The following is a 14253-nucleotide window of genomic DNA, read 5'->3' on the forward strand; positions in this document are numbered from 1 at the left end:
ATTCCCTTGAGAATCTTGAATGTGGTGATCATGTCCCCCCTAACTCTTCTGTCTTCCAGTGAAGTGAGGTTTAATTCCCGTAGTCTCTCCTCGTAGCTCATACCTCTTAGCTCGGGTACTAGTCTGGTGGCAAACCTTTGAACCTTTTTCAGTTTGGTCTTATCCTTGAATAGATATGGACTCCATGCTGGGGCTGCATACTCCAGGATTGGTCTGACATATGTGGTATACAAAGTTCTGAATGATTCTTTACACAAGTTTCTGAATGCCGTTCTTATGTTAGCCAGCCTGGCATATGCCGCTGATGTTATCCGCTTGATATGTGCTGCAGGAGACAGGTCTGGCGTGATATCAACCCCCAAGTCTTTTTCTCTCTTTGACGCATGAAGAATTTCATCTCCCAGATGATACCTTGTATCTGGCCTCCTGCTCCCTACACCTATCTTAATTACATTACATTTCCTTGGGTTAAACTCTAACAACCATTTGTTCGACAATTCCTTCAGTTTGTCCAGGTCTTCATGAAGCCTTATGCAGTCCTCCTCTGTTTTAATCCTTCTCATAATTTTTGGCATCGTCAGCAAACATTGAGAGAAATGAATCTATACCCTCCGGGAGATCATTTACATATAACAGAAACAAGATAGGACCGAGTTCAGAGCCCCGTGGGACTCCACTGGTGACTTCACGCCAATCGGAGGTCTCACCCCTCACCGTAACTCTCTGCTTCCTATTGTTTAGGTACTCCCTTATCCACTGGAGCACCTTACCAGCTACACCTGCCTGTTTCTCCAGCTTATGTACCAGCCTCTTATGCGGTACTGTGTCAAAGGCTTTCCGACAATGCAGTGAAAATGCAAGAAAATGCAGTCCGCCCAGCCTTCTCTTTCTTTTATAATCTTTGTCACCTGGGGTGTGTACATCCATGTGTGTACTCACCTAGTTGTACTTATCTAGTTGTGCTTGCGGGGGTTGAGCTTTGGCTCCTTGGTCCCGCCTCTCAGCTGTCAATCAACTGGTGTACAGATTCCTGAGCCTACTGGGCTCTATCATATCTACATTTGAAGCTGTGTATGGAGTTAGCCTCCACCACATCACTGCCTAATGCATTCCACCTGTTAACTACTCTGACACTGAAAAAGTTCTTTTTAACGTCCCTGTGGCTCATTTGGGTACTCAGTTTCCACCTGTGTCCCCTTGTTCGCGTCCCACCAGTGTTGAATAGTTTATCCTTGTCTACCCGGTCGATTCCCCTGAGGATTTTGTAGGTTGTGATCATGTCTTCCCCTTACTCTTCTGTCTTCCAGAGTCGTAAGGTGCATTTCCCGCAGCCTTTCCTCGTAACTCATGCCTCTTAGTTCTGGGACAAGTCTAGTGGCATACCTTTGAACTTTTTTTAGCTTCTGTTTGTGCTTGACAAGGTTCGGGCTCCATGCTGGGGCTGCATACTCCAGGATTGGTCTTACATATGTGGTGTACAAGATTCTGAATGATTTCTTGCACAGGTTCCTGAAGGCTGTTCTGATGTTAGCCAGCCTCGCAATATGCCGCAGACGTTATTCTTTTTAACGTCTCGCCAATCTGAGACCTCACCCCCTCACACTGACTCGTTGTCTCCTGTTGCTTAGGTACTCCTTTATCCAACGGAGTACCTTCCCTTTCACTCCTGCTTGCATCTCCAGCTTTTACACTAGCCTCTTGTGTGGTACTGTATCAAAGGCTTTTTGGCAATCCAAAAATATGCAGTCTGCCCACCCTTCTCTTTCTTGTCTCATTTTTGTTGCCTGGTCGTAGAATTCAAGTAACCCTGTGAGGCAGGACTTGTGTGTGTGTGTCTGTGTACTCACCTATTTGTGCTTGCAGGATCGAGCATTGGCTCTTGGATCCCGCCTCTCCAGCCATCGGTTGTTTACAGCAATGACTCCTGTCCCATTTCCCTATCATACCTAAAGTATGAATAGAGTTTGCTTCCACAACCTGTTCCCCAAGTGCATTCCATTTTCCCACTACTCTCACGCTAAAAGAAAACTTCCTAACATCTCTGTGACTCATCTGAGTTTCCAGTTTCCACCCATTTCCCCTCGTTATGTTACTATTACGTGTGAACATTTCATCTATTTCCACTTTGTCAATTCAACTGAGTATTTTATATGTTCCTATCATATCTCCTCTCTCCCTTCTTTTCTCTAGTGTCGTAAGGTTCAGTTCCCTCAGACGCTCTTCATATCCCATCCCTCGTAACTCTGGGACAAGCCTCGTCGCAAACCTCTGAACCTTCTCCAGTTTCCTTATGTGTTTCTTCAGGTGGGGGCTCCATGATGGCGCGGCATACTCTAAGACGGGTCTCACGTAGGCAGTGTAATGCGCCCTAAAAGCCTCCTCACTTAGGTTTCTGAATGAAGTTCTGATTTTCTGATGAAGTTTCTGATGATTTTCTAATGAAGTTCTAATCTAAGGTGTGTGTGTGTGTGTGTGTGTGTGTGTGTGTGTGTGTGTGTGTGTGTGTGTGTGTGTGTGTGTGTGTGTGTGTGTGTGTGTGTGTGTGTGTGTGTGTGTACTCACCTAGTTGTACTCACCTAGTTGTGTCTGCAGGATCGAGCATTGACTCTTGGATCCCGCCTTTCGAGTATCGGTTGTTTACAGCAATGACTCCTGTCCTATTTCCCTATCATACCTGGTTTTAAAATTATGAATAGTATTTGCTTCCACAACCTGTTCCTGAAGTGCATTCCATTTCCCCACTACTCTCACGCTAAAAGAAAACTTCCTAACATCTCTGTGACTCATCTGAGTTTCAAGCTTCCATCCATGTCCTCTCGTTCTGTTACTATTCCGTGTGAACATTTCGTCTATGTCCACTCTGTCAATTCCTCTGAGTATCTTATACGTTCCTATCATGTCCCCCCTCTCCCTTCTTCTTTCTAGTGTCGTAAGGCACAGTTCCCTCAGGCGCTCTTCATACCCCATCCCTCGTAGCTCTGGGACGAGTCTCGTTGCAAACCTCTGAACCTTTTCCAGTTTCATTATATGCTTCTTCAGATGGGGACTCCATGATGAGGCGGCATACTCTAAGACTGGCCTTACGTAGGCAGTGTAAAGCGCCCTAAATGCCTCCTTACTTAGGTTTCTGAATGATGTTCTAACTTTTGCCAGTGTAGAGTACGCTGCTGTCGTTATCCTATTAATATGTGCCTCAGGAGATAGATTAGGTGTTACGTCCACCCCCAGGTCTCTTTCACGCGTCGTTACAGGTAGGCTGTTCCCCTTCATTGTGTACTGTCCCTTTGGTCTCCTATCTCCTAGTCCCATTTCCATAACTTTACATTTGCTCGTGTTGAATTCTAGTAGCCATTTCTCTGACCATCTCTGCAATCTGTTCAGGTCCTCTTGGAGGATCCTGCAATCCTCATCTGTCACAACTCTTCTCATCAACTTTGCATCATCCGCAAACATCGACATGTAGGACTCTACGCCTGTAAACATGTCGTTAACATATACAAGAAATAGAATTGCTCCCAGCACCGATCCTTGTGGTACTCCACTTGTTACTGTTCGCCAGTCCGACTTCTCGCCCCTTACCGTAACTCTTTGGCTCCTTCCTGTAAGGTAGTTCCTTATCCATTCTAGGACCTTTCCCCCCACCCCCGCCTGCCTCTCGAGCTTGAACAGCAGTCTCATGTGCAGTACTGTATCAAAGGCTTTTTGGCAGTCCAGAAATATGCAGTCTGCCCAACCATCTCTGTCCTGTCTTATCCTCGTTATTTTATCATAGAATTCCAGAAGGTTTGTTAGGCACGATTTCCCTGTCCAGAACCCATGTTGATGTTTGTTCACAAACCTAATGTTCTCCAGGTGTGCAACCAGTCGCAGCCTAATTATTCTTTCCAGTATTTTACAGGGGATGCTTGTCAGTGATACAGGTCTGTAGTTAAGTGCCTCCTCCCTATCTCCTTTCTTGAAGATCGGCACGACATTTGCCTTCTTCCAGCAACTGGGCAATTCTCCTGACATAAGTGACTCATTAAAGATCATTGCCAGAGGCACGCTGAGGGCCTGTGCTGCTTCTTTTAGTATCCACGGTGATACTTTGTCTGGTCCAACTGCTTTAGTTACATCTAGAGTTGTCAACTGTTTCATTACCTCCTCTGCTGTCACCTCTATATCTGATAGACTTTCATCTAGGGTAACCCCTTCCAACAATGGGAGCTGCTCAGGCTCGGTAGTGAACACTCCATGGAAACTGGCATTCAGTGCCTCGCAGATTTCCTTGTCACTTTCAGTATATGCCCCCTCTGTCTTCCTTAGTCTTGTCACTTGGTCGTTCACCGACATTTTTCTTCTTATATGACTGTGTAGTAACTTAGGTTGTTTTTTCGCTTTGATTGCAATATCGTTCTCATAGTCCCTTTCCGATGTTCGTCTTATGTTAATGTAATCGTTCCTAGCTCTGTTGTATCTGCTTCTGTTGTCCTCTGTTCTTTGTCTTCTGTACTTCCTCCACTCCCGTCTGCTGGCCATTTTTGCTTCCTGACACTGTCTATTAAACCATGGGTTATTATATTCCTTCTTATTTTTTCCCTTTACCGTTGGTATAAATCTCTCTTCGGCCTCCTGGCATTTCTGTATGACTAGGTCCATCATATCTTGGGCTGTTTTTCCTCTAATTTCTTCCTCCCACTGCACTTCACCCAGATAGTCCCTTATCCTCATATAGTCCCCTTTCCTATAGTCAGCTCTCCTTTCCCAGATCTCTTGTCCCATGGTCATAAGTTTGAATTCCATCATGTAGTCAAAGACTAGGACACAATGGTCACTGGCCCCTAGAGGTATTTCATGCTCTAAATTCTCGATATCTTCTACGTTCTGGGTGAAAATCAGGTCTAATAGGCTCGGTGCATCTCCTCCTCTTTCCCTTGTGTCTTCCTTCACATGTCGTGTCAGGAAATTCCTGTCTATAACATCTACTAATTTTGCTCCCCACGTTTCGTCCCCTCCATGGGGATTCCTTGATTCCCAATTTATCTCTCCATGATTTAGGTCCCCCATGATCAGCAGCTTCGCTCTCATTCTGTGGGCTAGTGTTGCTAGTGTTGTGTGTGTGTGTGTGTGTGTGTGTGTGTGTGTGTGTGTGTGTGTGTGTGTGTGTGTGTGTGTGTGTGTGTGTGTGTGTGTGTGTGTGTGTGTGTGTGTGTGTGTGTGTGTGTGTGTGTGTGTGTGTGTGTGTGTGAACTCACCTAATTGTACTCACCTAATTGTGCTTGCGGGGGTTGAGCTCTGGCTCTTTGGTCCCGCCTCTCAACTGTCAATCAACAGGTGTACAGGTTCCTGAGCCTACTGGGCTCTATCATATCTACACTTGAAACTGTGTATGGAGTCAGCCTCCACCACATCACTGCCTAATGCATTCCACCTGTTAACTACTCTGACACTGAAAAAGTTATTTCTAATATCTCTGTGGCTCATTTGGGCACTCAGTTTCCACCTGTGTCCCCTAGTGCGTGTGCCCCTTGTGTGTACATCCATGTGTGTACATCCATATGTGTGTGTGTGTACATCCATGTGATTTCTCTGTTTTCTCTTATTGAAAACAATTCTTTGATTGTTTGCCTTAAGATCCCCAATAATTATGACTGCCAAGTCTTCTTGTCAGCAGACATACCAATGTCTGTTTCGTAGCCTTATATTTGTCCTCATTAACTTCCATCGGCCGAATTAGAACTTTTCAGAATTTATGTCTACATTTGTTTGTATCGTCGGCAAATTTTTAAATGTCTTCAAACATGAGGACCCGAACCCGTCTCGTGTTCAATCCTGTTTATCAGGTCTAACAGAACCCATATCCTCGGAGAAGAGAATAAAGGGCATTCAGTAACATGTGTGGGGAAGAAAAGAGGTACCAAGAGTGCCACCGTGGCACTCTGTATCGGCCACAGGCGGCCTTCCTGTGCCTGTCCACTCTCTCCTGACCCACAGACATGACCTGATCACGTTCAGGACACCAAGCAATACCAAGCTCCTCCACTGTGGCTGCGACACACTACACAACTTCGGAATCTCTCCAATATGAACCGTTTAAGACATTCTGGACAAGAATGGGGTCGACCCCAACCCGTCCTCTGTGGAAGGCAGCACGAGGCGTCTCAGACTATCCTGGCATTAACACAAGATGGAGTTTTAAGGGGTTTATGTGATAATATTTGAGCCAGAGGTGACGCCTGTGTGGCGAGGCTCTGGGGACACGGAGCCTGCAGGTACCTCTCCAACACGCAGCCCTTCAAGCTACGTTGTTACCTTTGTACAGGGAGAGTACTTTGTACTGCTCCCTTTGTCGCTGTGTAATAAGTACAGGAAGTGTGAACTTACGGTGATGGAGGTTCCTGTAGGCCAGCTACTGGTCTTCGACACGGTGCCACCCACAATAGTTGTTGAGCTCCAGAGTATCTATTTAACTACTTGGTGAACAGGTACATAAGGAGAAAGATGATACGTGCCCAGCTCCTTTTCGTTCTGCCTGGGTACTGAATCTTGATCTCTCGGTTGTGAGCCGAGAACGAAGACCACTGTGTTACAGATTCAAAACAAGATTATGACACGTTGTCATAAGTTGTGGTGTGTCATAAGTTGTGGTGTGTCATAACCTGTGGTGTGTCATAACCTGTGGTGTGTCATAACCTGTGGTGTGTCATAACCTGTGGTGTGTCATAACCTGTGGTGTGTCATAAGATAATTACCAGGAGTCCTCACTACACCACTAAGACCATACAACACTCACCAGGACCACCAGGACAAGCCGCTGGCACGGGAGCACAAGGACCTGAGGTATAAGACTCTGGTCCACGTCAACACTGACCTGCCACGACACATAATGTGGAACCCAAACACAGGTTTACTGCTTCCTGTAAACTGTGGTCCACCAGGGCGGTCCACCCGGGCGGTCCACGCGGGCGGTCCACGCGGGCGGTCCACCCGGGTGGTCCACCAGGGCGGTCCACCAGGGCGGTCCACCAGGGCGGTCCACCAGGGCGGTCCACCCGGGTGGTCCACCAGGGCGGTCCACCAGGGCGGTCCACCAGGGTGGTCCACCAGGGTGGTCCACCCGGGTGGTCCACCAGGGCGGTCCACCAGGGTGGTCCACCAGGGCGGTCCACCAGGGTGGTCCACCAGGGTGGTCCACCAGGGCGGTCCACCAGGGCGGTCCACCAGGGCGGTCCACCAGGGTGGTCCACCAGGGTGGTCCACCAGGGCGGTCCACCAGGGTGGTCCATCAGGGCGGTCCACCAGGGTGGTCCACCAGGGTGGTCCACCAGGGCGGTCCACCAGGGTTACTATGGGCCTTAATTGTATCTTTTTCTTCCAGGATGAAGCTGTTGGTGATTGTGATGAGCTGCGGGCTGCTGGCCGCGGTCCTCGGTGAGTGTGTTGAGTACCTCGAGATGAGTGTGAGTCTCAGAGTGAGTACCACTCTCCCAGGGTGAGTACGTCTCCCAGGGTGAGTACCTCTCTCCCAGGGTGAGTATGTCTCTCCCAGGGTGAGTACCTCTCTCCCAGGGTGAGTACGTCTCTCCCAGGGTGAGTACCTCTCTCCCAGGGTGAGTACCTCTCTCCCAGGGTGAGTATCTCTCTCCTAGGGTGAGTACCTCTCTCCCAGGGTGAGTACCTCTCTCCCAGGGTGAGTACCTCTCTCCCAGGGTGAGTACTTCTCTCCCAGGGTGAGTACGTCTCTCACAGGGTGAGTACTTCTCTCCCAGGGTGAGTATATATGTACCATGTTTAGTTCATGGAGTTCTTGGTGAGCACATATGGGTAATTCTGAATGAGGAAATGTTACACAGATGAGTATGACTGTTACACAGATGAGTATGACTGTTACACAGATGAGTACCTCTCTCGGGCACAGAACACGTGGATGAGGATGAGTAACATTTTCTAACGTAATTATAAACCTCTAAGGGTGAGTAAATACGACTCACCAGTGAACATAGGGTGAATAGAGTGAGTCACACCATGAGTCCAGGGTGGGAATGAGTCCAGGTACAGACGGACGGTTCGATATCATGAGTAACTACAGCCCAGCCGTCTAAAACGATAGCGAAGATATCAACTATTTGCCAGAAAGTACAGAAGTATATTAACTGTGTTCAGGGCACGATATCATAGCCTAAACCAAATGTAAAAATTGTTAGGCCTTGTATGGCTCATATGTGTACCCTATTAGGCCTAAAATAGCTTATTTTATAGGCCTAAAATAAGCTATAAAAAGCCTATAGGCTTATTTTATAGCTTATTTATCTATAAAAAGCCTATGGGCTTTTTATAGCCTATATAGGCTTTATATAGCCTATAAAAAGCCTATAGACTTTTTATAGACCTAAAATAGCTTATTTTAGGCCTAAAATAGCTTATTTTAGGCCTAAGGTTTCTAGTAGAGGCTTGGTTCTTTAGTTATAATTCATTTTTTAACATGCCATTTGTATTCAAAATACAAAATGTGAACTTTGGGGGCTTACAACAGTCCATTTTTGTACGTTTGACCAAATAGTCGATATTTGTACTATTATTTTATGGGGATGGGTTGATCAACAGGTGTGGGAGGGAGAACCCACACCTGTTCCCCTTAGAGGAGGTGCACATGTGTTGTCTTGGCCCAGAGCAGAGCCACTCACCCCTCCCTCCCTCCCTCCCTCCCCCTGCAGGTGTGAAGGAGGAAGACGCTCGCCTCATCGCAAGAAGGTCCACCAAGACCAACGTGATCTTGACCACCACCACCACCATCGTGCCGCTCACCTGCCTCAGAGACCCCTCCGCCCTCCCCTGCAGGAGACGCCGCCTCCGTCGCTACATCCCGACGGGCGCTGTTAATGACGACGCCCACCTGGACCAGTGAGTACATCCCCTGTAACCTTCCTGGCCAGCTCTTAGGCTCCTTCTCCCTCCATGTTTACACTCGGCTTGTGTAAAGTGCGTCTCCAGCTCTCTCTGTTCACCTTGACCAACCCGTCCTCCTATTAGAACGTCGCATTTTGACGTATACTCTTCCTACGGCCCAAAATTGTCGTACTAGAAAATGTTGGCGGCTGGCGAAATCTATAGTCTATGACGGAGCGCACATAGGCTGTGTACATCATTTTAAGCACGGCAATAGAGGCTCCATGTCCATTCTAGGTCATAGCTTTCAGTGCCCTGAGTCGACGCTTGCCTGTTCCTATGAGTTGATTGAGCTCCTCTTTCTTCCCCTTGTTAGAGCCGACAGTGACGCCAAGGTACCGATAGTGGTCAACCCATTCAAGTGTTACACCATTAATTTGTAGTTCTTCATTTTCTCCCCACTGAAATTTAAATTTAAATTGAAATAAGTTTATTGATGTAAAATACACACAAAGGGATGAGGTAGCTCAAGCTATTCTCACCCCGTTCAGTACATGTGTTAATACATACATAGACACACATCACAAACAATAAACATATTACCAAACATTCTGAGAAATTAACAACATTATTGCCAACAGCATTTGGTGTTCCCAGGCAGTTACCCATCCAAGTACTAACCAAACCCAACGTTGCTTAACTTCGCTGATCGGACGAGAAGTGGTGTTCCCAACGTGGTATGGCCGTTGGCTCTCCCCACTTGTGATGAGAGTGTTCTTTTGTCTTGTTTGTGGAGAGAGTGAAACAGAGTTCAACACATTTCCTTCCAAGGAGTTTAATGGATTGTTTATTTTTTCCCAAGGTGGGAGCTTGTATTAGGACATAATCTGCATATCCCACTTGTTGTGTTCCTTCTGGAAAATCAATATTTGCAATGGCGTTCATAAGTACATTGAATAGTGTAGGGCTTAAGACTCCTCCTTGAAGGGTCCCGAGTTCCATACTCATTGTTCTGGAGACTGCTCCATTGAAGCAGACCTCGGCTTTCCTTCCTGTGAGGTAGTCTTCAACCCATTTCATGAGTCTCCCCTTGACACCCATGCATGCAAGCTCGTCCAGGATCGCAATCCCCTGTGCTTTGTCGAAGGCTCCTTTGATGTCAACCAATACAGCGTACCTAGCCGTGTCATTACAAACTTGTTTAGGCCTTCAACAATCTTCAAAATGAGACTTTAAGAATTAAGATCAATACAGTAATAATTACGATAATAACCAAGTTGTTATGACAGGGAAAGTGTGCATTGATGACGTCACTAATTACATACCCAGTGACGTCATAGGTATCGTATATCTGTCGGGAGCGTCAAAGGCCAACACCAGGCCAAGTAGTCACTAAATCCCACCCTTAGTGACTTCCACCCCCCCTGGGCACAGCACTATGCTACCCCCCCTCCCCCCAGGAGACACAGACGCCACCCCAGCACCTGACAAAGCTCTCCTCCCCAACAGGTCGCCGGAGCTGTCCGGGACTCTGCCAGTGCAGGAGGGGGCGCGGGGGGGCCGGGTGGCCATCACCCTGGTCACCTACGTGTCCAGCACCTACACCGTCACCTCCACCTCCGTCAACACCGCCGTCACCTTCTCCCTCTCATACTACTGCTCCGCGCCCAATGCTGTCGTGCCGCCCACCTGCGGCTAGACGCACCCACTGACGCCCACCACCTGCACCAGTGGCTGCCACACCACTCAGGCCTCCGTGGCGTCTTGGACGTGTCGTGGACGAGTTTCAGACGTGTCTTGGACGTGTCTCAGACGTGTCTTGGACGTGTTACGGACGTGCAGCTGAGCTGGATGAGAGTCGTCACTTGACTGAGCCTCAGCCAAATGCTGTTAAGTGAGGATTGTTGGTCTTAATGATGACTGGAGCTGTGAGCTGAGGAATTCATGTGTACTCATACACTTACACTGACTCTAGTCAGTGTAAGTGTATCATGTGTACCTCAGTATACTGATTATTCTAACCTTATACATAATACATAACGAGGGGTCATAATGTAGTGAAAAATACACACTGTATACACTCTCGCTAGTTTCATTCCCCAGACTATACACCGTGGCGTGAGTCAGTGTTCATGTATGATGTATTTAATCCTTGTTGTCATACTCTCTTATTTGTTCAGTTAATGTATTTACCTTCAGCCTATATATAACAATGAGTCTATTAACCTCTTGTGTATAGATAGTTTCACTTCCTTAACAGCCTCTCAGGAAATTGGGTTGTTAACATTTGGACCAAATTTCCGGGTGAGGTGAACGATTCCTTGATTGTTTCAAGTGTAGGTTTGACATATATATGAATGAGTTTGGGTGGATATAATATATAGGAGCTGCCTAGTAGGCCTACAAGAGCTGCCTCATTTGAACCAATAGGATCCGCTTCGTAGAAGTCAATACACCTACAGCCTACCACAGTACACAGGCTACACCTGCAGCCTACCACAGTACACAGGCTGCAGAAACAACACAGAAATCATCGATAGATACAGTGATAGCAGGCGGCTCGACGTCTGCGAGGCACTACACATCAAGAAGTCAACACCAGCAATCAACAGCCAATTAATGCACAACTATATTCTAACCACTTCAAGACTCCGTACCAATATAGAAGCATCAAGAAATATGGGCCAATAAAAATAGGCCTTCTGCAGTTACCTACCTTTAATACCTGTTTGTATTTCATTGTTTCGTGTTCTGTCTTGTGTTAAAAGTTTATTTTCACATCATCCAAAACTATTGTAACATGTCACTTCACCCAAATGTAGGTATAAAAACTCGAAAGGTGTTTAAGCTCTATTCAGTTAAAGTTGTGTGTGTGTGTGTAAACTAAAGTCTTTGAAAATGTAATAAGTTTTACGAAACGCGCTCAAGTGTCGCGTCAGACTAGAAATAAAAATGAATTTTGGAGAATTGATCTTTGAATTACCATCAACAGTGAAAAGAAACGTAAGAAAGATCGAGAAAATTCGTGTTAGAATTATTAATCTTACTTAATCGGTCATATTTAATAATATATGTCTACAGGAAAGACTGCTACCAAAATATTCTAATATATATATATATATATATATATATATATATATATATATATATATATATATATATATATATATATATATATATATATATATATATATATATATATGGGTGTATACTGGCAGCAGGTTTTCTTTCAAACATGTTTCATTGAATATGACCGCATATTCTGTATTTATTATTTTCTGGTTTAGGGCTTCTATCCCTCTAACTATTTTCTTAGCATCAGGGCTTAATTGAAATAGGAGTTCTCCAAAACTCATTTTCGTACTTTTAAGGTGAAGAAAAGAAGTGATTTACTATAGAGTGTATTACACTTATTTGTATAATTTGCACGACGTTTCGAACCTCCATGGTTCATTCTCAAGTGAACAGATCTTACAATACTAGTTGATTTTATACCCGCATTAGGTCAGGTGATAATACAATGAAGGTGAAAACATGGGGGGATACATAAGGGATAAACATAGGGGCTGCAGAAGGCTTATTGGCCCATACGAGGCATCTCCTATCTAAACACAAAGATTAATCCAGTGTAATTGGCCTGTTATGTTGGACATTGTCTTCTGTGTTGGCATCGATATGTTCTTGTCTTGTCCTTACTCTCATGGTGGGTACTCTCAGGTCGTCGGTCAGGTGAAGTCACAGTGAGAGGTTGTGTTAACCGGAGCTCCTGAGTGTTGTTATTTTATCATAGCAATATGGAAGTTGTAGTGAAGGACCTGGTGACTCTAGTGGGAGCCCTGAGGACAGAGTTGGACTCTCTGCGGGAGGAGGTGCGTCAGCTTAAAAAACAACGAGAAGTAACGAAGGAGGAGACCAGCAGTAAAGGGACCTCGTCTTGGAGAGTTGCGAAAGACAGGGGCCTTAAGAAGACTTTGATAAAACCGCCTTCAAACGCCATAGCAACTTCAAATTCATTTGACGTTTTGGAGGACGAGTGCTGTGGAGAGACTGTGGATCGCGCAAAAGGGAAAGCAACGAAGAGAAAGGAAGCGCAGGCCCCTCAGAAAGTAAAGGAAGTACCTAAGCAAACATTAGTTGTGGGAGATTCCCAGATAAGGTATTTGGATAGAACGTTTTGTGCTAGAGATAGGGGGAACAGGTTAAGGGTTTGCTATCCCGGAGCTGGCATTGGTGATATTATAAACAACATGAATGATATTATGGCTGGTAATGGGAACAATCCCATTATTTGCATTAGCGTGGGAGGAAATGATGTTGGTCGAGTCAGGAGTGAGGAACTGATTCAGAGGTATAAAACAGCCATAGAGTTAGTTAGGAGCAAGGGAGGAATCCCGATCATATGTGGCATTCTTCCAAGAAAGGGAGTGGGAAATGAATGGATATCGAGGGCACTTGGTGTCAATTGCCGGCTGGAAAGATATTGCAAATCAAATGCAATATCTTTCATAGACAACTGGGAACACTTCTATGGAAGAAATGAAATGTATGCTCGTGATGGGGTGCATCTATCGAGAGCTGGGGTTGTTGCTGTTGCGAACTCGCTAGAAGAAGTGGTTAGAGGTGTTTGTTTGGGTTTAAACTGTTAGTAGATAGAGGTATGGGAATTGATTTGGAGGAAGGAGGTAATAAAAGTATGTGTTTGTGGGAGAAAGGAATTGGCAAAACGATCAGGGAAAGAGAAGGTCCGCAAAATAACAATTCACTTAGGGTATATTACACTAACAGTAGAAGTCTAAGAAATAAAATTAACGAATTAAATGCTCTTGTCTGCACAGAAAAAATAGATATTATTGCACTTACCGAAACGTGGATGAATGTAGAAAATAGAGAACTATTAGCTGAATATCAAATATATGGATTTAAACTATTTCACACAGATAGATATATTAGACGAGGAGGTGGAGTAGCCATATATGTTAGGGACAATTTGAAATGTAGTCTCAAAGAGGGAATCAAAACAGAGCCACACTCAGAAACTATTTGGATTGAATTAAACGAAAAAGCTAATAATATTATAATAGGAGTAATATATAGGCCACCAAATTTAGACAGAATGGAAGCAAAGCATCTATGGGATGAAATATCTAGAGCATCTAGATCTAACAGTATTTATGTCATGGGTGACTTTAATTTTAGCGGAATAAACTGGTTGAACAAAACAGGGAATAGTGAAGCAGAAGATTTTCTAGAATTAATTGACGATTGCTTTCTTACGCAACACATTAAGGAACCAACACGGGAAAATAATATTTTAGATTTAGTGTTAACTAACAGGGAAACGCAAATTAATGACATCGAAATAGGGAGTGAGCTAGGGAGCAGTGATCA

At 45.3% G+C, this 14253-nt stretch overlaps 2 protein-coding genes and 1 non-coding gene across 3 annotated transcripts in view; 1 reads left to right on the plus strand and 2 right to left on the minus strand.

The window, feature by feature from the left end:
* The window catches only part of LOC123762891 (uncharacterized), a 51663-nt gene extending 45099 nt beyond the window's left edge, over positions 1–6564 (minus strand). Inside the window, exon 1 of the mRNA XM_045749632.2 lies at positions 6364–6564. The gene's annotated coding sequence lies outside the window, so the exon portion shown is untranslated. The remainder of the gene's footprint in view (positions 1–6363) is intronic.
* A 178-nt stretch (positions 6565–6742) lies between these two features.
* On the plus strand, positions 6743–10947 carry LOC123762890 (uncharacterized). Its single transcript, XM_045749630.2, has 4 exons — positions 6743–6819; positions 7358–7410; positions 8694–8880; positions 10375–10947. Exons 2-4 carry the CDS (start codon positions 7359–7361, stop codon positions 10562–10564), a joined length of 429 nt encoding a protein of 142 aa, XP_045605586.2. The 5' UTR covers positions 6743–6819; position 7358; the 3' UTR covers positions 10565–10947.
* Positions 9498–9616, minus strand: LOC123763127 (5S ribosomal RNA). Its single transcript, XR_006773400.1, has one exon. It is a non-coding gene; the product is annotated as a 5S ribosomal RNA (ribosomal RNA).
* Positions 10948–14253: the final 3306 nt, after the last annotated feature.

Source organism: Procambarus clarkii, chromosome 47 (assembly GCF_040958095.1).
Source record: "Procambarus clarkii isolate CNS0578487 chromosome 47, FALCON_Pclarkii_2.0, whole genome shotgun sequence".
NCBI lineage: Eukaryota > Metazoa > Arthropoda > Malacostraca > Decapoda > Cambaridae > Procambarus > Procambarus clarkii.

Coding starts and splice junctions, on each gene's coding strand:
- LOC123762890 (XM_045749630.2), top strand. CDS start 7,359: ATGAAGCTGTTGGTGATTGTGATGAGCTGCGGGCTGCTGGCCGCGGTC. Junction 7,411..8,693: donor GCTGCTGGCCGCGGTCCTCG/GTGAGTGTGTTG, acceptor CTCCCCCTGCAG/GTGTGAAGGAGGAAGACGCT. Junction 8,881..10,374: donor GACGACGCCCACCTGGACCA/GTGAGTACATCC, acceptor CCTCCCCAACAG/GTCGCCGGAGCTGTCCGGGA.